This window comes from Perca fluviatilis, chromosome 8 (assembly GCF_010015445.1).
Source record: "Perca fluviatilis chromosome 8, GENO_Pfluv_1.0, whole genome shotgun sequence".
NCBI classification, from domain to species: domain Eukaryota; kingdom Metazoa; phylum Chordata; class Actinopteri; order Perciformes; family Percidae; genus Perca; species Perca fluviatilis.
This window is the reverse complement of record NC_053119.1, coordinates 21,348,427-21,369,277: the sequence shown is the minus strand read 5'-3', so window position 1 is coordinate 21,369,277 and position 20,851 is coordinate 21,348,427. Positions and strand designations below refer to the sequence as shown.

General features: G+C 39.6%; 2 protein-coding genes across 5 annotated transcripts; one reads left to right on the top strand and one right to left on the bottom strand.

The window, feature by feature from the left end:
* Positions 1-301: 301 nt before the first annotated feature.
* On the top strand, positions 302-13,698 carry dnm1l (dynamin 1-like). 4 transcript variants are annotated; one of them, XM_039809743.1, is made up of 20 exons: positions 302-536; positions 2,088-2,232; positions 3,143-3,178; positions 3,828-3,874; positions 4,331-4,402; positions 4,570-4,656; positions 4,767-4,929; positions 5,236-5,356; positions 5,871-6,002; positions 6,637-6,843; positions 6,967-7,087; positions 7,173-7,328; positions 7,512-7,601; positions 7,692-7,784; positions 8,281-8,334; positions 9,209-9,280; positions 10,661-10,837; positions 11,376-11,485; positions 11,626-11,785; positions 12,482-13,698. In XM_039809743.1, the coding sequence occupies exons 1-20, from the start codon at positions 435-437 to the stop codon at positions 12,536-12,538; spliced, it is 2,202 nt and encodes a 733-aa protein (XP_039665677.1). In that variant the 5' UTR covers positions 302-434; the 3' UTR covers positions 12,539-13,698. The 4 variants fall into 4 exon arrangements, with proteins under 4 accessions (XP_039665677.1, XP_039665678.1, XP_039665680.1 ...); XM_039809744.1 differs by lacking the exon at positions 3,143-3,178; XM_039809746.1 differs by lacking the exon at positions 9,209-9,280 and having other exon boundaries at positions 303-536.
* tnnt2d (troponin T2d, cardiac) lies at positions 13,235-19,460 on the bottom strand. The gene is made up of 13 exons (XM_039809748.1): positions 19,375-19,460; positions 18,452-18,506; positions 18,303-18,313; positions 18,204-18,221; positions 17,050-17,071; positions 16,889-16,946; positions 16,670-16,786; positions 16,512-16,589; positions 16,287-16,397; positions 14,767-14,879; positions 14,525-14,615; positions 14,145-14,182; positions 13,235-13,421 (listed from the first exon to the last, which is right to left on the bottom strand). The coding sequence occupies exons 2-13, from the start codon at positions 18,487-18,489 to the stop codon at positions 13,376-13,378; spliced, it is 741 nt and encodes a 246-aa protein (XP_039665682.1). The 5' UTR covers positions 18,490-18,506; positions 19,375-19,460; the 3' UTR covers positions 13,235-13,375.
* Between the last annotated feature and the right edge of the window lie 1,391 nt (positions 19,461-20,851).

The window sequence follows — 20,851 nt, the reverse complement described above, 5'->3', positions numbered from 1 at the left end:
TAGCTAAACTAACCCCCTGACTATTAAGTAAATCAAGTTATACCGTTTTAACTATGGTTTTTAACATATGGTTTCAATATGTAGCTATGCCTTTTCATGATGGCTTTCACATAAATATTTTGGTACTCACCTTAGTTACGGTTGCGGAGAGGAAAAATCTTTCTTTTCATTGGTAGAACACGAGTATGATGTCACCCGTAGATAATGTAGTTCAGCTAAAGTCAAACCCCGATCACAGGCATGTTGAGTGGGACTCTAGTAAACTACAACTCCCATAATTCAACTCTGATCAACTGTGTGCGCAGTTGTTGGTAGATCCTCCAAAGAGACGCCAGTAGCTTTAGCCGTGAGACATTGAATGACTTTGTTGTACCCCTGTGCGGCAGAGTAAATAAAGTTGCCTATCTGACAGGTCGGGATTAGTATTGGAGCTCATGGAGGCCCTCATACCTGTCGTTAACAAACTGCAGGATGTATTTAACACGGTCGGCACAGACATAATTCAACTGCCGCAGATAGTTGTTGTGGGAACTCAGGTGAGAAACGTCACTTTGCTTTATGGCTAGCAAGTTAGTTAGCCTGCGCCAACTTATTGTTTTGGCTACCTCTGGTATGTAAACCTCAGTTTTTCTTTCAGTTTCATGTAGGTGTAGTATACATAACTGTGTAGACTGGCCTGACATAAGCGTAACCTTTTTAAATCTAAGCTAACTTACTTAGCAGCTGAAATAGAATTAGCTACATGTGATTTTACTTGCAGTATAAAAACTTAACGTACATTCGCTAGCAATGTTTTTGGCTGACAGTCAACAGTTAGGTAGCTAGGGAACGAACATTTATCCACATAGCCTTCAGATCACTATCTTAAAAGATTTCATTCCTATTTACATTATTTATTATGGATTATTAAACATACAAACATTCCTCTCCTCATATTGTCACTATCAGGCTTCTGTCTCTGTGAAAACATGATTTGCTATGTTGGATGTTAAAAAATATGTTCCATTATCTCTCTCACACACACACACACACACACACACACACACAGTCAATGGAATATACTAAGATAGAATATAATGTTTATTAGATAAACCTAGCTAAAACTAAAGCCTTGCAAAAACACCTCGGTATTACCCAGTACAATTCAACAGCAACACAAACTCCTAATGACCATGAAGTTGAATCAACACCTTTCTTCTCTTATACACTTTCACCCTGTCCCCCTAACTACGTTCGGCCTAATTGGTCCACTAATAGGATGTGGCTGTCTCAGACTTTCTGGCAAGCGTCTGATTGTGTTACAGTGAGACGGAAAGCCAGGGGATATTTTAAATGCCTGATTTGTTATGTTTGTCCTTGCAAGGGCTTCACAAAGGCCCGGATCTGCAAATACCTTCAGTTAAGGACAGCTAGACCTGATGCCAAAAATCAGTTATCTCTGTCAGGTCTATTAATAGGCTTATCAGTCAAAACAACATTAGGTTTACTGCTACAGAGGAAGTAACTGATTACGTTTTAGTCCTCATCTCCTACTGGGGGAATCGGCACCAGTCTAACTAAGAAGAATCTGCTAGCTAAGTGAGGTATTTCAGATTTCATTAGGAGTTACTCGACCACACATGCCAATAAACCAGAAATGTCTTCTTAGTTGCACCTGGTGCTTGTGTGAATGAAAATTGTACAGTTGAAGATGCTACAAGGTTTGTTCTCGATCAGTGAGTGACGTTCAGCACTGCCAACTTCACCCCAATACCCTGGGCCAGCTGAAAGTACTACCCGCTGAGCAGGAACATTTTTGGGGCCCTTAACTAAATGAGGTCTTCTAGGCAAAATGCAGTTAATGTTCCTGAAATGGTTCCTGTGCCTCTGGAAAAAGTTCTTGTAGTGATAACTGGCTAAAAGCGTTGAAGTAACGCATAAAGAAGTACTGTCAAATACAGCCAACCTCAGCACAGTGTGTTTTGTCTGTATCTACACGATAAGAAGACTGATTTCTTTCGTCAAACTCGTCATTAATACTTCAGTCTCCCCACTAATGGTGTTGTTTATGATGATGACGTTGTTGTTGTTGTTGTTATTGTCTTCAGAGCAGTGGGAAGAGTTCGGTTTTAGAGAGCCTGGTTGGCAGGGACGTGCTGCCACGTGGCACTGGCATCGTCACACGCCGGCCCCTTATCCTACAGCTAGTGCACATCGATCCAGAGGACCGCCGAAAAACCAGTGAAGAGAATGGTAACATCACTGTTATTTCTGTACCTGTGGAGCTGTTACATATTAATCTTCTGCCACAAACTATTTGATATTCAGTATTTATATACGCAATATACTGTACATGCATTATGGCCAGACTGGTGCTGGATTCTTGAGGCAGATACTGATTTTTGTATTTGGATGTTTAAAAAAACAGACAAATTACATAAAGATGACGCTGTTTCTAAATGACCTCAAACCTAGTTTGACATTTCTGTACTGCAATTTCATGTTACTTATCAGCCACATTTACACTGATATGATATATCATCAATAAGCTATCGGACAATATATTGCCCTGGCCAAATATGGCAAAACCATATAAGGAAATGTAGCAGACTAAGTGGTGTACCAATCCACTTTCTCATGTCAATGTATGGGGATGTCTCAGTTAGGGCATGATTCAGACAGGAAGCTGTTAAGAGTCATTTAAATTCAGCTATCTGGCTTCTGTACTGTGCTTCACTGGCCAAGATTTAAATCTAATGGAGATTTTCACTTTCTGTTGTCATGAGATGTCTCTGCTACAGTGCTATAATAATAATTTATTCAACTATGGAATGTTTTTATATTGTGAAAAGAATAGCAGTTTAACTTAGCACTAATACCATCCACCTCTCATTGAAAAGAACAGCGGGAAAATTTGCCAAGATCCTGGCAGGTTTTGTCTAACACATTTATTTTACTGGTCAGCTAATAGGATGTGGCTGTCTCAGACCTTTGGGCATGCGTCTGATGGTGTTACAGTGAGACTTGTCTTGTGCCAAGATTCAGCATTTATTCAATGCAGTCCTCTGGTAAAGGCTTTAGGGTCACTCTGCATTGCTGCAGTGTCATGCAGGAGCTGCAGATAGCCAGGCTAACCATTTTGTCTCCTGTCATTTCTCTTTAGCCACAGAATCCAAGAAAAATGGACGCCTTTACAGAGGTCTCCTTTTGCTTGTTCTTTGCCTTACTGTGTTGTATATTACATAACCTCCCAGTCTTTTTTGCCCATTCTACCCAATCCTGCTTGTATTTGTGTAGCTTTTCCAAAGCTGCCAAACCATGTGGCTTTTATTCAGATCACACTCTCCCCTCAATTTAGGCTGGTCTCTGTCAGTTGAAGTTAGACAAAGTAAATGAGCAGATTCCTGTCGAAAATAATAATTTTGGGCTTACTTTTACATTTTCAAAATCCCCCTTTGATGTCCTCAAAAACCAGGTTCCTCTAAGATGACAGACTCCACCCATGTCATGTTGATTCCTTGTTTTTGTTGCAATGCTGATTATTGCAGCTGAGATAATTGCTTTAGTTTTTAGAAGACTCTCCAGGTCCCTGCTTCCCCAAATGCACATGTTTTTTTGCTTTAGGCTTTTAGTTGCTTCCATGACTGTTGTGTGAAAACAACAGTTGTCACACTGTGTTCTTTTTTTCACTCTTCAGCTATGGAGTTTTGCTCTGAGGAGTTTTTCCATCCCTTTTTTGCTAACAGAGATATCCTCCTATGAAACATAGCACTGGTAATAATAGAAACACTGATCTCAAGGCCACAGCTGTTATATTAGTAACTGTCCTCAACTTTCTATTTCTGCAGGAATCGATGGAGAGGAATGGGGCAAATTTCTACACACCAAAAACAAGGTAGAGTTGTCACCCTCATGTCCTTGCCAGATAACAATATTATCAATAAAGTCTCCCACCACTGCTGTACTGTATGTTTTTTTTTTTTTTTACCCTTGTTTGATTTTAATTATTATTCATGGATTAGCTACTTGAAGACATTATGTGGAATGTTTACTGTATTCTCCTAATCTGTAATGAGATCAGGCACATATATGTGTTTAGCTGTTGGGCAAATGTCCTCCAAGATTGAATTGTGTCTCTTGAGGTCCACATTCATTATGTGTTAACAAAGAATCCCTTTCTATGTGCTGATAGCCTCATGACACTAAACAGCAAGTGTTTTTGAAAACGAACCCTGTCATGTCCTATTTTTTGTCACTCTATGTTGTTATTATTGTTTGAATATCAAAAACTACTGCTTGTGTTGTTGTTGCTAACATATTGGGGTCTTTCATGGTTAAATTGCTTTTCCAGATCTTCACGGATTTCGAGGAGATCAGGCAAGAAATTGAAGCAGAAACACAAAGAATTTCTGGCAATAACAAGGTATGCTTATTACGGCCATTAAGAGGAAATCAAAAGTTGCCAGACGAGAAATGATATCCATGGAGAAACTGGATGGTCTCTAAATATCAGCATCAAACTGAGATTTCAGTCAACCTCTGAGGCAAATCAGCCTTTAAGAGTAACCAACGTTGTTTTGTTTTTTTCAGGGTATTAGTAATGAACCCATTCACCTGAGAATCTTCTCACCACACGTTGTGAACCTCACATTGGTGGACCTTCCTGGCATTACAAAGGTGAGATAGGTTTCCCCTTTGCTTCCCTGTGTCCGGCGCTCTATGAACTCTATGATCCTGCTGATGAATTTCATGGTTTGAAGTCAACATGTGTGCATTTGTTAAAACAGGTACCGGTGGGAGACCAGCCCAAAGACATAGAGCTCCAGATCAGAGAATTGATCTTCAAGTACATCTTCAACCCCAACTCCATCATCCTGGCTGTGACTGCTGCCAATACAGACATGGCAACCTCAGAGGCCCTCAAAGTAGCTCGCGAGGTTGACCCTGATGGTAAATGGCCTTCTTTTTTATTCTTCACTTTCTTCTGTTGCTCTTCCTGAGGTTTTTTGATTTATTTATTTTTTCCTTGTTAAAGGCTTTTTGGGGGGAGATTATCTTTATCTGAATCAAAGACAGAGGGTGTTGTATGCTGTACAGATTTGAAAGCCCCTTGAAGCCATTTTGTGATATTGGGCTACAAAAAGAAAATTGACTTCATATCAGCATATGCCCTTATTTTTATGTTATGTACTCTATGCATTTCCTGCCTCAGTGTTGTTTTTTGTAGACCGTTATGTATGATTCCTTTGTCTTCAGGCAGGAGGACGCTAGCAGTGGTGACCAAGCTGGATCTGATGGATGCTGGCACAGATGCCATGGATGTATTGATGGGCAGGGTCATTCCTGTGAAACTGGGCATAATTGGAGTTGTTAATAGGTAACGCTGCACTTCTCTGCCACATTACTGTAGGTAATTAGTTAGAATGGAAGGAAGGAAGGTAAGAAGGAACAAACTTTATTGTTGGCTTCACTACAAAATTATAAAAAAACAATACAAAGCTGAGAACAAATGGCAGGAACACAGTACCAACAAACCACACAGATGGTGGGAAGGATTGCTTATAATCTGGAAAGCTTCACTCTTTATGTTTTAATTTACATTTGGATGAATTTACATCTCACTTGGCTGCATCTAGAGCTTCCCTGCTTTTTAACTAGCTATATTTGCTACCTCTGCCATTTAAATGTATTCTTAACGTTCAGATTTGTATGACCATGTAGAAAAATGTAATACTTTCCACCAGATTTCTTTTTTCTCTTCAGATTTCCTTTAATATCCCCTTGATCTGAGAGTTTGTGTCAGTGGTTGGTGGTGGTGGTCATACACAACAAGCCACGTCTAAGACCAACTCACCTCCTATTTCTTTTCTTTTTTTTGTGCATTTTCTTAGGAGTCAGTTGGATATTAATCAGAAGAAGTTGGTGGCGGATGCCATCCGTGATGAATACGCCTTCCTACAAAAGAAATACCCCTCCCTTGCCAACAGAAATGGAACCAAATATCTGGCCAGAACATTGAACAGGTATGGAGTTGGAATTTCAGTTTTACTTAGATTTTTCAATATTTATTTAGTAACTGTTTTTTAATTTAATAAACAATATGTTTGAGTCGCCTATTGACCTTGTACATTTGAGGTTAAAATGTTATTGACAATAACTGTGATACCTAATAATAAAATAAATATATAATTAATTATATAATAGTTAATAATACACACAAGATAATATCATGTAAATAATCCAGTGGCTCTTAAAGCTATAGTATGGAGTTTCTTTGTTGTAATGACAACAAAACTGTTGGCGCGTCCACATGATGCAAGCCTTCCACGCACGCATTATAAAACTAATAAATCCAAAAATTAATGTCTTCTGTAACTATTCATTCATCCGTATTAAAAGGAGTTGTTGTTGCCGTTAGCTGAAGCCTACGCAGGGCAAGATATATCCCATGATGCATAGTGTCAAGTCTGTCAACGAATCAGAGGCCGTATTTCTGACTAGGCATGTGTGCATAAAAGTGCTGATCTGAGAGTTCACACACAATGAAATAACATGGCATCCGCCACCATCCTAGTATTAGTAGATCTGTGCTGTTTGGGCAGCAACCTCCTTTGTTTCCCAATCAATGTGTAAACTGATTTTGTGATGGTATCATAGGTTACTCATGCACCACATCAGAGACTGTCTTCCTGATCTGAAGACGAGGATCAATGTGCTGGCATCGCAGTACCAGTCGTTACTCAACAGTTATGGGGAACCTGTGGAGGACAAGAGTTCCACGTTGCTGCAGCTCATCACCAAGTTTGCTGCAGAGTACTGCCACACCATAGAGGGCACGGCCAAATACATTGAGACAACTGAACTGTGAGTTACACAATTCTCATAATACCTTCATACACCACTAAGGGGTGCTAGCATCAATACTATCCTAAATGCTCAAGTTAATTCTGCCTGTATGTTAATGTAGTTTCCTCTCCTTTCTCTCAGATGTGGTGGAGCAAGAATCTGTTACATATTTCATGAAACCTTTGGTCGCACATTGGAGTCCGTAGATCCTCTGGGTGGTCTGACAACCATCGATGTGCTGACAGCAATCAGAAATGCAACGGTAGGTCTCTGCTTCCTCTTTAACTTGTAATCTGTGTTGTAAATGGCACCTTTTTGAAGACTTATGGTTTTATTGGGTTTGTCAGGGCCCGAGGCCTGCTTTATTTGTGCCCGAGGTTTCGTTTGAGTTGCTGGTGAAGCGACAGGTCAAGCGCCTGGAGGATCCCAGTCTGCGCTGCGTGGAGCTGGTTCACGAGGAGATGCAGAGGATTATCCAGCACTGCAGCAACTACAGCACCCAGGTGAGAAACACGGTCACACGTACACCGATACACATTAACAACAAAAGCACAGAGGCCTGCTGTAAATCCACAAAACCGGTGTCCCCTCTTGTCCCGCTCTGGACTAACCACGCCATTCTACTCGAGTATTCAATACAAACAAACACTAATTATGACAATGGTGACAATGGTTTATCTCTGCAGGAGTTGCTGAGGTTTCCAAAGCTCCATGATGCCATAGTAGAAGTGGTCACCTCATTACTCAGAAAGAGGCTCCCAGTCACCAATGAAATGGTCAGGACCTGCTCAAACTAAATATTTCTGAGCATTTTTAAGGGGTGCATATGGACTTCCTAGTAGTGATTAATCAATATATGTTTTCAGGTTCACAACCTGGTTGCCATTGAGTTGGCCTATATCAACACAAAGCACCCTGACTTTGCCGATGCCTGTGGCCTCATGAACAACAACATAGAGGTAAGACAGTGTTACACTCCTTTTGAATGGAAGCTAACTTCACATAATGCATCTATTAAATGCTGTGTTTTGGTGGAAACTAAAAACAGAGTTAAAAGAGAGTACATATTGGACTTACATTCACATTTCTTTCTGCTGCCCCCTTAAGTGGCCAGGGAAATTGCAGGGTTAACCAGGATCTCAGCCTGATCATGCTAACTGTGTCATTTCTCAGCTTTAATCATTTGACATTACAAATCTCATTGTGGAGACCAGCACAACTACAGTCTTCTAAGCTATGTAAGGTGCTCAGCAGCCAATAATGAAATTCTCAATATTTCTCTGTACAGCTAGCAGGTGTGAATGCATGTAAAAGGGTGAAAACAAAGAAGGGCAGTGTTAAATTAAAACGTTTCCCAAAGAGAGCAAAAAGCTTGTGTTATCAAAAAATATATGAATCTACGTAGCAATGTTTTTGAGACATGGAAAACTGTTGAGTTGCATTTCTTTTTTATAGGAGCAGAGACGCAACAGAATGAGAGACCTGCCCTCTGCTGTCCCTAGAGACAAGGTACAGTCAGTCTCCATGGTTTTTCAGTTGTTTGTAACAGACTTTAATGACTTTTTTTACAAAGATTCAGTCCACTTTCACTAAAGAATGAACCAACTTCAAAATTCTTGCGTATTAAAGGCCCCTTCCAGCCAGTATTACTTCCTGTCCAACAGTTAACGTTCTTTCTCAAACAGAGAATGGGGATGTGGATAATAGTTGGATGTAACCATGGCAACCATATTGCAGCTACAGCATCTTGGAAAACCACGATATGGCACTTAATGTGATGAATTCACTGTTTATCACACCACGAATGAGACAAGAATTGAGACAACGCAGACTATCTCTCTCCCTCCCTTGTTTACCGTCTCCTCCTGGTGAGGCGGTTTTATGGCTGCTGCCGCACCGCTGCACGCCGGCAATAGAACACCGTAGGATCGATAGACGTATTGTCGACATTTTGAGGTGCACCGTGCGCCAGCGTTGTCCGCTCTCGCCTGAGGCCCCAGCACCAACACTGCACCGGGCTGCACTGTGATTCTTTTTATTCTCTAATGGGACTTTGTCTTGTCGCTGCATGGAGATGTTCTCAGGACGATGACATATGACCTGCAGATTCTACTATAGTCATACGTCATATTACCGTTTTTAGTTGTGTTATTTTTTACTTTGAACACATAATTAAGTTATTGGCCAAAACATATTTGGTGAACAGTGTGGTTAGTCAACATTGTCAGGAAATATGTAATATAAAAATGTCAAAATACGCTGGAGGGGGCCTTTTAAATCTAACACAATTATTCCCTTCACATTAAATGACCTGCACACCTCTGTCCGTAGCTCCTGACAGTTTTCTATCCACTCTTTTCTTCTTGGTGTTGTCTTTTTCTAGTCCCTTAAAGGCCCAGGTGGGCAGTCTCTCTCTCCCACTGAGCCTCATGCCCTCGAGGGCGAGGCCACCAAGGTGTGTCCCGTTCACTCAACTGCCTGCCCACATTTGACCGCTGCCCACCACCAAGTCCTTACTGTCGTCCTTTTTTCCCAAGTTTACACCGTACTCGGATCCCATTTGACTTTATGTATACATATTGCGATGCGCCTGGACACATCATCAGTCACCCAAACCCCTGTTGCAGCAGGTGGTTGGGCTTTAAGTGTCCTGAGAATGCCGTGGGATTTGAGGGGCACTTTTTCCCCAGATCTGAATGACCTTTAAACCTTCACCTTGTAACTATCTATATCTAACCTCCCTTTTGCTGCATGCTGATTGCTCACAACTAACAACCCACCTATTCTCTGTTGTTAAAGTATAGTCATACTCATTTGGCATGTGCTGTTTTACTTAGAATTAAGACAAATGTTATTAGCCTTGGTGGGAGTGGGCGATATAGAAAAACAGATCGGAATTGTATATTTAGTAGAGAAGTTCCTTCCCGACACCGATTCCGAGACCTGATCTTGCGTGTCGGCCGATAGTGAGTACCAGTCCGATACCAGCGTGTTAAAAAATACATATATTTGATTATGTTTTAACAGCTGTATACTACTATCCCTGTATGGATGTGATATGATTCCTATATGTGTTGTTCAACCTGGCTCAGGTTAAACTCTTTGTGAAACATTAACAAACACAGAGAATAAACACCATAGAACTTTCTTTTATTATCCAGTTTGATAGTGAGTCAGAACAGAAAACAACCGTACAGAAAGTACTTTGAAGTAGATTTTCTTCTGGGCTAAATTACGTGGTATTGATCGGTGCATAAACTCCAGGACTCGCCGATACTGATACCAGCATTTTAGGCGGTATCTGTGGCTTTTCCGATACTGGTATCGAAACATCTCTAATATTTAGAGAGCAAAATATCTTATTTTGGGATATATATACAGTATGTATGTTCATATCAATATCAATCATCATTTAATCATTTATGTACTCTACCTGTCATGGTTTCCAACAGTCCTCCTACGTGTTCAGTTCTAAGTTAGAAGAATGAACAATACTCTAAATGAACTTCTTAAAAGTAAAGACAAAGAAGGCTTGGGCATGCTACTTTTTAAAACTGTTTTAAGTCGACATTAATTTTCTTTACCTCTGTGCACTGTGTGTATAATTTATTAACCTTTATTGCACATGATGCATTTCGTGTGTGTGTGTGTGTGTGTGTGTGTGTGTGTGTGTGTGTGTGTGTGTGTGTGTGTGTGTGTGTGTGTGTGTGTGTGTGTGTGTGTGTGTGTGTGTGTGTGTGTGTGTGTGTGTGTGTGTGTGTGTGTGTGTGTGTGTGTGCCTGAGCATGTGCAGGATTCATCCCACGTCCTCACCTCGTCTCTCTCCTCCCCTTAGGCAGCAGCCAGTGGCTCTCAGAGCGGCGCTGCCAGCGAGCAGACAGACGGCGGGACGGGGAACTGGAGGGGCATGTTGAAGAAGGGAGAGGACGGACCAGCTACTGACAGAGCCATGCTCCAGGCCCCGCCCCCTGCAAACCCACATAAGGGCTACGCTGTCAACCTGCTAGATGTGGTGGGAAATTTGCATTTGTAGACACACATAGGGTCAAGGCATCATCCATGTCTCATTGTAGCATGGTGATTTCGTAACCGCTTCAAAGCATGGCATGTTACAAAATAATTTCAACAATTTAAAGCATGTGCACTTTCTGTATTGGAGTTTTAAAAGAACAGTCAAAACGTTATTTATATTTTTATTATTTTATTTAGATTTATTTCACATTTCCCCATTATTAAAGTTATATTTTCCTGGTCACATCCATAGACTGTATATCATATAGACGTAGTCTCTGTGACATCACCCATAGGTTTCTGAAGAGCCAATTTCTGATGTAAAGTTGGGCCTTTTAAAATGGGGGTCTATGGGGATTGACTCCCTTTTGGAGCCAGCCTCAAGTGGCCACTCGATGAACTGCCGTTTTTGGCACTTCTGCATTGGGCTCATTTTTCAGCACTGCTGAAGGTTAGCGCTTGGTCACATCCAACTTAATGCATTAAAGTCATATGTTATATATGTGTTTTTTAAAATGTAATAATTTTTTCATTGCCAGCCTGTTCCAGTGTCCAGGAAGTTGTCTTCTCGGGAGCAGAGGGACTGCGAGGTCATTGAGAGACTCATCAAGTCATACTTCCTTATTGTACGGAAAAACATCCAGGACAGGTACACGTGTAATCAGTCTTCCTCTATTTTTTTATTTATTTTTTTCACCCACCATGATACCAGTTTTGAAATATTGGCATGATTGGTCCCTTCTTATGTGCTGTACTGTCTCTTCCCCCTCTGTTGTTGTTTGGCCTCAGTGTACCGAAGGCCGTGATGCACTTCCTGGTGAACCATGTGAAGGACTGCCTGCAGAGTGAGCTGGTGGGTCAGTTATACAAGACGGGCCTGCTGGATGACCTGCTGACGGAGTCCGAGGACATGGCTCAGAGACGCAACGAGGCCGCTGACATGCTCAAGGTAACCGATTCATTAAGTGTCCCAATGGACTGCCTGGGTCAGTCATACGCTCATTAAAACATTTACTTGTCACTTTTATATTTTATAAACATGAAAAAGGGATGACTTCCTGCACACTGTCTGCACTGAGTTTCGGTCATTGACCTAGGCATGTTTTTAAAAAAAAAAAACATTGTTTTAGTATCCCTAAAAAAAAGTAAATCCAGATAAAATCTTTTATTGATTATTAAAATGATAAGATGTTGAGACAAAAAGGGGTTATACTGGCCAATAAAAGATCCCTTCCTAAAGCGATTTCAATGTAAGTGATAGGGGACAACAGCTGCAGTCATTGCTCTAAGTTTATCTGAAGTTTATTTGCGGCTTCAGCAGTTTGAGTTGAGACAAATCAAGTAGATATCTTCTTACTCTTACTGACTATGTTTTTGCTCAGAATGAGTACCCTGGATTTTGTCCCCTATCACCCTTATATTGTAAGCACATTAGGAAGGGATCATTTAATGTGTTACAGCAGGCAAAATCTATTTCAATGTTCATATGGCCACCTGCCTTAAAGACGGCATTCAGTGTGTAAGTACTAGTAAAAACAGTGTACTCCAATATCTACCCAGAAGGCATGCGCTGAGGTTATAGGAATAATAGAATTTAGAAATTAACCTCTTTTTATTTTTTATTTTTTTTTATCTCTATTTCCAGGCGTTGCAGAAAGCCAGCCAGGTGATTGCAGAAATCCGAGAAACTCACCTGTGGTGAGGGCGGTCTCTCTTCATCCCTCATGAGCCATCCAGAAGCTCCTGCTGTGACTGCCAGCTCCTCAGACGGAGAGGCGAACAACTTAAAAAATGCACTGTTGTGGATATGTGTATATCGAAACATAGTTTTAATGTAAAGAAAGGACTTGGATTTAATGAAGGGCAGTACATATCAGCTCCTCATCATCAGCATCACACATACTCTTGTCCTAGTTATTATATTTTTCTTATGTAATTGAAACAATAAATAAATAGGTGTTATGCATCACCACTATGTGGAGCCTTGATGAGGAATGTCTGCTCTTAATGTAGACTTGAATTAAAGCTAGAAATTACAAACCTATGCTGCAACATGGGGTTGCTCCCTTTATCATGTCAATTATTTTATTAGATGTTGACAAAATAATGTGTCTACTGCTGATTGTTCAATAAATGTACTTAATTTAGATTTTTCTTTTTGGGGAAAATGCCCCAACACTTCTTTTGTTTTGTGTTAACAGTTTTGTTTTTATGTAGACATGGAACTATTCTACACCCCACACATATTTGTCCCTTTGTTTACATGTTTCAACAAGATCTCTTACACATATTTATAGGTTTCAGTATATTTTATGAGCGGTTACTCATTCTGGCTGCTTGAAGTTTTGTATTGTATATTGGACTTACATCGAAACAGACAATCTGTGGAGTTTGCGGAGTGGATGTAATGATTTATTTATTGTTTTGATATGATAATTGACATGTAACCCAACACAACAGAACAATGAATACATATATAATAGACCCATGGGCCAATCGGTGGTGTCGTGGTCTGCTTCGTCCTGGTCTGGCTGCTCCTTTACCTCAGCCGGCCGCCCATCTTGCCCTTGCCACGTCCTTTGGCACTGAAAGGACGCAGAGAAACATGAATGCCAAATGCCAAGCACTGGGTTTAGGACAAGTGGAGGTCATTTAATTGCAGCACGCAGAAAATCAATAGAAAAAAAACATGTATTTTTGTTTTTACAGTATTGATGTTAAATACCGGCATATTCTCTGTCTCAGACTTGTAAAGACATGAAATAAGTTTTGCTTAAATCAAAATTGTAATAATACGGCAAATGATATCACTAAAGCTTGAGTATTTGTCACGCTAATGACTGCAAATAAAAGTACAGTTCATTTCCTTTGTAGTTTTTGAAAGAGACTTGTTCAGATTTGTATCAAAGTATGCAGTCATGACTAATTATGCAACTTCTGTAGGAAGGTTTTTGCATATGCTGCGCTGAAATTTCAGACCATATCGATTAGGCTACCATGCAGAACCTACCAATGCAACATTAAAACCATGATGGCCATATGAAAAAAGTGAGCAAGGACGTTCCTAATGATATGCCAGTGTTTGAGATGGGTGCAGAATGATTGGCCTCACAGAGGGTTGTGGCTCATCTATATTTTAAGTGTTTGAGTTGTATTTTAACATTCAAAGAATTTACATAAGTGATTGTACTCCGGGATCTCTGATCCTTCCGTGTCTATAATAATGGGGAAATGTGAAATGGCAGGGAGTAGAAATTGGCATAATGGAAAGAAGTAGCACATTTTGGAGATGGGGTTTGTGTATTTACCTCTGGTGGTCCTGGACTCGAGCAAGAAGCTGGTTAATCTGCAAGAACACATAAACCTTGCTAAGCCTTTTAAAGAACACACATAATACCAGATAAGTCCAGCAGAGGTTGTCAGAAGGAACTGAAAAGCCCTCTGATGATGACCCAACACTTACAGTATATCTTACTTCATGCACATACAAGCATGGACTGTTTCTCTTGATTATATTCGCTACACTGGGAAATATGCTGACAACATAATTTATGAAATGTGAAGTTAAAAGATGGTTGTTTCGTGTCTCCGGAGCTGTTTGTTGAGATCTTAGTCTTTTGTTTCTCATAGAGGACCTCTTCACCAAGTCAATTATTTCCAGTATTTTGTTGAGTGCTGGATGACTTACATCGTATTTCTGCTTTTTGAGTTTTTCACCGAGATCAAACTTCTCAGCCTCCAGCCCCATCAGCCACTGCCACAGCTCGTTGGCCTTCTCCCTAAACACAAACAACCAGAGGTCATATTAAGAGAAGTTCATATCCAATGACACCAAAGATTTGCATCATCAGAATCCATTGTCAGGATTCATCATTTGCGACACGGTGTACTGGACAGTAATGCACGAAACCCTGCACGGCTTTGACATACTTGAGTTTTTCCTCGTTCAGATGATCCACGTTTAAAGCTTTCCTGCGGTCAGCCAGGATCTTCTTCTTCTTCTCTCTCTCAGTTTGTTTCTTGGCTCCTTTTCTGTTATCACTCTGTGTTAGTTATAAAGCAGAAATACACATACTGTAAGTCAATCTGAATGCATTTTTTAATTCATCTTTTTCCTACAAGGGATTGATAAACTTTTGTTAAAGCTAAATGGTGTTGATATACTATGCTAAGAATTTTGATACTTTGCTTAAGTAAAAGTAGTGATGGTTGTATTAATATACACCATATTAGACTAGTTACTGTATTTTACTGTATTATGCGCATGTTGACACTGGAAAAAAGGATTTGCTTCAATCTCGTTGTACATGTGTATAATGACAATAAAAGGCATCCTATTCTATTATCTTTACTGTTGCGTTTTCACTATGTGAAAGACGCATTTCAGTGTTGTAGTTGATCATGGTGATGTAACTTATTTTGTTGGGTAATTATCTGCAAAATAAATAACTAAACTGTCAGGTACATGTAGTAAAACGTACACTTCCTTCTCAATAGTAGTGGAGTAGAAGTATAAAGCAGCATCAAATGGAAATACTGTCATTAAAGTACATGTACCTCAAAATCACTGTAATTACAATTTGAAAAAAAAGTAATTTCCAATTTTTTTAATCTACATTCTTGCACCATTAATTGTATATCCATTTATGTTATGTTCATTTAAGGTCCCATATTTTCTTCAATTTCAGGTTACTACTAGAACATGTTGACATACTGTTAAAAAAACTTTCATACTTTCTGTCTGAATATACCTCTGTCTGAAACCTTGCGTTTAGTGCCTGTCTCTTTAAGCCCCCTCCTGAAATAGCCCACTCTGCTCTGATTGGTCAGTGTTTCCGCTTATTCTGCATCTGCACTCTAGGAAGCTCTGCACTGTCATTGGAGCAGGAAAATTACTGTAACGGACCTGTAGTGGCACTTTCTACCTACATATTTGTAAAGTTGTGACATCACAACCGTACGGAAGTCCTGACGGCTCGGCACAGTTTCTAAATACGGGCTGTGTGCATTCCTCTGTGGATTGAGCTTTTTGATCCTTTCACAGTATAGCACCTCGGCCTATTTTATAATAAAAAAGACATATAAATCTCACTTTTTACAGTTAGGGACCTTTAAGTTTTGTACTCAAACTTTTGAGTACAAAACTTTTCTTACCTTTGGAAAGGTAAGAAAGAACATAGCTTACAGTGATGCTGTTATGGAAGGGAGGGCATTACGTCACCACTTCTAGGTGACGTAATGCTGAATATCGCTGAATAGGAGAGTCCTTGGTTTGCAGTTTGCATTATTGACCCTCTCCAACAAAGTAAGTTATAAAGTAAAATACTTTTGTTTCCTTATGTAATTCTATGTGTGTAGCTTCTACTTGAGTAGGATTGTTGAGTATTTTTTCATCCCTGTACATTATGCTTCACATTTAAACACTTATAGGTGATAGGAAGTTGAATGACCTTTTGTCCAGCACTGTACTGCGCGGTCATGTTTGACAGAGCCTTCTTCTTCTTGGCATCATCATCATACTTCTTACGTTGCTCCTCCTGCTCCCTCCGCTCTTTTTCCTCCTGTATGCAGCACAGGAGGAAATGAGGAGAAAATGGTGTCACTTCATGTTGTCTGGTATGATGTGCTACATGAGGATATTAAGGATATGAGTTTAATGTACACTGAGATCATACCGCAAGTCTGGCCTGCCTCTCCTTCTCTCTCTCTGCCCGGACCCTCTGCTGCTCTGCTCTCTCGGCACGACGTTTCTCCTATAAAATGAAACATGCACTTGTCGTCGTGATTTGGAACAAAAGAAACACAATAATTCCTTTTTGATTGACAAACTCACAATTCTGTTAACGAGGGTGATGAGCTCCTCTTCCTCTTTCTTCCTCTGGATGAAGTGAGCCTCGATCAGAGACTGCAGCTCAGACAGATCCTTCTCCTGACGCTTCCTGTGGATGTCCTGCCATCAGAAACAAAAATCAGGGAAATCAGAATGGGTTACCAAATCTTATCCAGATGGATGTTTATATCAAGAGGCAAGCATTTAATGAGGTTGACTCACATCAAAATCCACTTTTTCACCATCAGGGATCTTTGGGGCAGCAATATTTGTCATGAACCTGTTGAAGTGAACAGTTTATTATTATTATTATTATTATTATTATTATTATTATTATTACTACTAAGTGTTTTTTTTAACTGCTTAACTAAAGAAGAGCTTACTTTGGCTTGGGCTTTGACTCATCTGGCGTTAGGAAAAGGAAATAGAAGACATGAAAAAATTGACGAGCAACGAGAAAGTGTATATTAAAGTGGTCATTAAGGTAGCTACAAGGAATTTTTAAACGTTTCTGAAACTGTTTAATTTTCCATCCGATGATCATAAACGACCTGTAACAGCAAACGAGACTCAGAGTGAAAAGAACGCTATTATATAGTTTTTATTAATGCCCTTCAAAGTTAAAAAAATAATTTACGGCAGGTAGAAGGTGCTACAGAGAACACATTCTGAAGGGTCACAGATTTCAGCGTAACACCGGAAATGCCTGTGTTTGAGTATCCAGCCAGGTAAAAGGTAGCAAGAGATTTCTTTACAGGCCTGAATGTATTTTATTTTATTTTAGAAGTTATCTGCTGTAGTTATGTCTTATCCTGGGGCAGGGCCATCACAGAACAAAAGGAAATTAAACGAAGAACAACTAAAAGCTAAAAGGGAAAGTGACAGACGACGGGCGTGTTGTAAATAATTCAAAACTGAACCTGAATTAGCCCTCCTTCTCCTAGATAGGTATGTAATATATCGATTTCATTCGTAAAATAACTTTACAATGCGAGACGTGAGCAGGTGCCTACATGAATTTAGGCCCACCTTCCATTTAGCGCCCGGTTTTAATTTCTTTTCAGTCCGTGTTTGTGTTGGCCTACTATTTTCTTTTGGTCCTCCCATACTTGTGTAAAGCGTCCTTGGGTTTCATGCAAGGCGCTATAATAATCTAAGTTATTATTACGTTGGTTGCTACAACAATCTCTAAATGCTTTGGCTCGTGACACAGTGACGCTGATACCATGTTTAGCTCACGATACACCCAAAGTAGGCTAAGTTACCGTTTGCAACACTGGAAATGCAACGATGCATCTGTTCATATTTTCTTATTGTAAATTAATGATTTTCTGTCTAAGCAAAACATTCATCGTAATCATATCACCTCCCGGTAACGCTAACTCTAAAAGATCTTTACGACAGCAGGTGTGGTAAAAACACTACCGCTTCTGTCCAAAGGGGCTGCTAGAATCAACACAAACTGAAAGTTCCTCGTAGCTGCTTTAACAAACCGTTGCATGAGAAGGAAAAAGAAAAAAAACTAGAGTTTTCTCACCTGTCACCTCCTCTTGCGCTGGAACATAAATGATTAGTAAAATGTTAAATCAAATAAGGTACAGTACATAAAAACATGATGCAGATGCAACTTTCTTACCTTCTTCCTCCCTTCAGAAGATCAACAGTATTGACAAAAAGAATAAGAATAATACAAAAGTGAATAAATCGTTTGGAAAATCCAAAACAATATTAACATATTTATTTTTTATCACATATGAAAATACAAAAGTACAAAAATGTACGTACTGAACTTCCTCCTCAATGACTTCTTCTGTGTCAGACATTTTGTTATGGATGAGCTCTGCAAAATGGATCCCTATTAGTCTATTTTTAGACTGGCAAATATTTCCAATCATTAAACAACATAGCAGAGCATGAGATGGCAACAGTTTACGCCATTTACAATGACTGCCAGTACTGACCTTAATATCTGTGGTCCCTTTGGCAGTAGTGGAAAAGGTATTTTAATCTTTTACTGGAGCAATACTAGCGATATCACAATAAAATACTCTGCTAAAAGTAAAAGTCCTTGTAAGTCCCTTACAGCATTAGCAGCAAAGTGTAGTTAAGAATCAAAAATGTTGCAAGCTGTAAAGCGTATTTCAATGTTGTAGAGATGTTGTGTAATTACTTTTTTAAGAAACTCATATGTTTTGCATTTAAACTCATAATCTGAAAGGTAACGCTAACCCTGGCAGTATTCATGTAAATGTACTGTAATGTTCTATTTAAACTATACTGTGTGAGTGGTTATTGTTTAGTGTCCGAAAAGTAACTAGAGAAAGAAAATCTTCCCCTAAAATGTGTTGAAGTAGCACAAAATAGAAATACTCCAATAAAACACAACTTCAAACTTACTTAAGTACATTGTTCGTGCAAATTGACTTTACTTATTTTCCATGAAAGGTTATTACTTTACAAATATTTAGTTTATTTTGAGTGAGTTAATTGTGCATACCAATGTATGCATTAACAGCAGTACCACTAGTGAGAAGTAAGTCATCTCGACCTTTGTGTGAGTGGTTATGGATGCAAATTCAGTCACATTTGGTGAGAAAAAAAATGTAAACGTAAGTAATACTTTAAGATCTTAGCTGGCAGTAAAGATGATTTATGACTAAACAAGGTTTTAATTTAAAGTATCAGGGCTGAAATAAGTGAGTCCTTACCTGTGACCCAGACAGAGGGAGCTCAGAGGCGAGCGACAGATTTCATCTCCTTGAGGTTCACAAACAGGTTGAGCATCAAGGATACATAGTCCGGCCCTTCTTACTCATGTGACTGCAGCACCCTATGGCTGGTCAGTCTATTGTTAGATAGGGCTCTGTCTCACACACACACACACACACACACACACACACACACACACACACACACACACACACACAGACACACACAGACAGACAGACAGACAGACAGACAGACAGACAGACAGACAGAGACACACACACACACAGACAGACACAGACAGACACAGACAGACAGACAGACAGAGACACACACACACACACACACAAACAAACAAACATGATTACACACATGCACATACACATTCTGCAGGTACATTCTTGCCATGGTAAAATATCATTCATCCATTCAGGCTTTCACCAGCCACTCACATTTCAACACTTCATGATTCCACAAGTGGTTAGGAGGGACATGAAGCAACATTACTTCCCAATAGCTAAAAACAAAGCAACAGAACTATGACGCGTTTTTTTGTTTTTTTTTATTCATTTATTTTTATTGCTAAAGCAAACATTCGAACAAAGCAATCTAGCTCTGAAAGACTTTCAATACATTTTGCAGGATTCAACTCACGTGCACTGCTGACTGACAGAAATACCAGGGTACAATTTAAAGTTAATAACAGGCATTGATAAAACAGTGCATATTACCGTTGTCTTATAAACCTTTTCACTACTGCTGAAATGGAATGCAATACAATGCACATAAACTGCAAAGTTAGTGGCATGTAAACTGATGTTAGGAAAGCAAGACTGCTACCTGCCTGTTAAATTGAATTGCATTGCTTGCACACATATCCATAGACTTTGTTCGTGCTTATATTACATAATTTGACTTTATAAACTGCCACAATGTAAAAAAGAAAGTAACAACCCCATGTGTTGTTGATAGAAATGTTGAACTGCTTGCACACTGTGTTCCTCTGGCTGCAGTCCTGGGCAGAATGTGCCACTGGTATTATCTGGTCTGAGGTTGTGGATTTATGGGACCACTTTATGAGGGGTTTATAAACTTTGTAACTAATGGTTCTCATTTTCTAGTACGCCATCAAGTCTGCATTAATAAATGCCAATAATTAATAAAAAGTTGTTTCTTTTTACAATAATTCATCCAAAGCTTGTGAATGTTAATTCAAAACAGTTGTCGATGATTGAACTTTGGTCCAGATGACCTGCAAAGTTTTCCAGGAGGTCAGTAGTCAAGCAGTCTTTCTGGTTTGTTAAAGAGCAAACAGGACTAACAGTCTACAGCCATGCTAGCTGCTCAAGCTATTGCTAATTAGCACTAAACAGTAGTGCAGTACAGCTGAGGCTGATGGGGATGATTTTTGCGGAAACGTTGAGCTAATGGTGGCACTAAATGAAAGGTTGGGGAATCACCAAAGACGTGATAATTCAC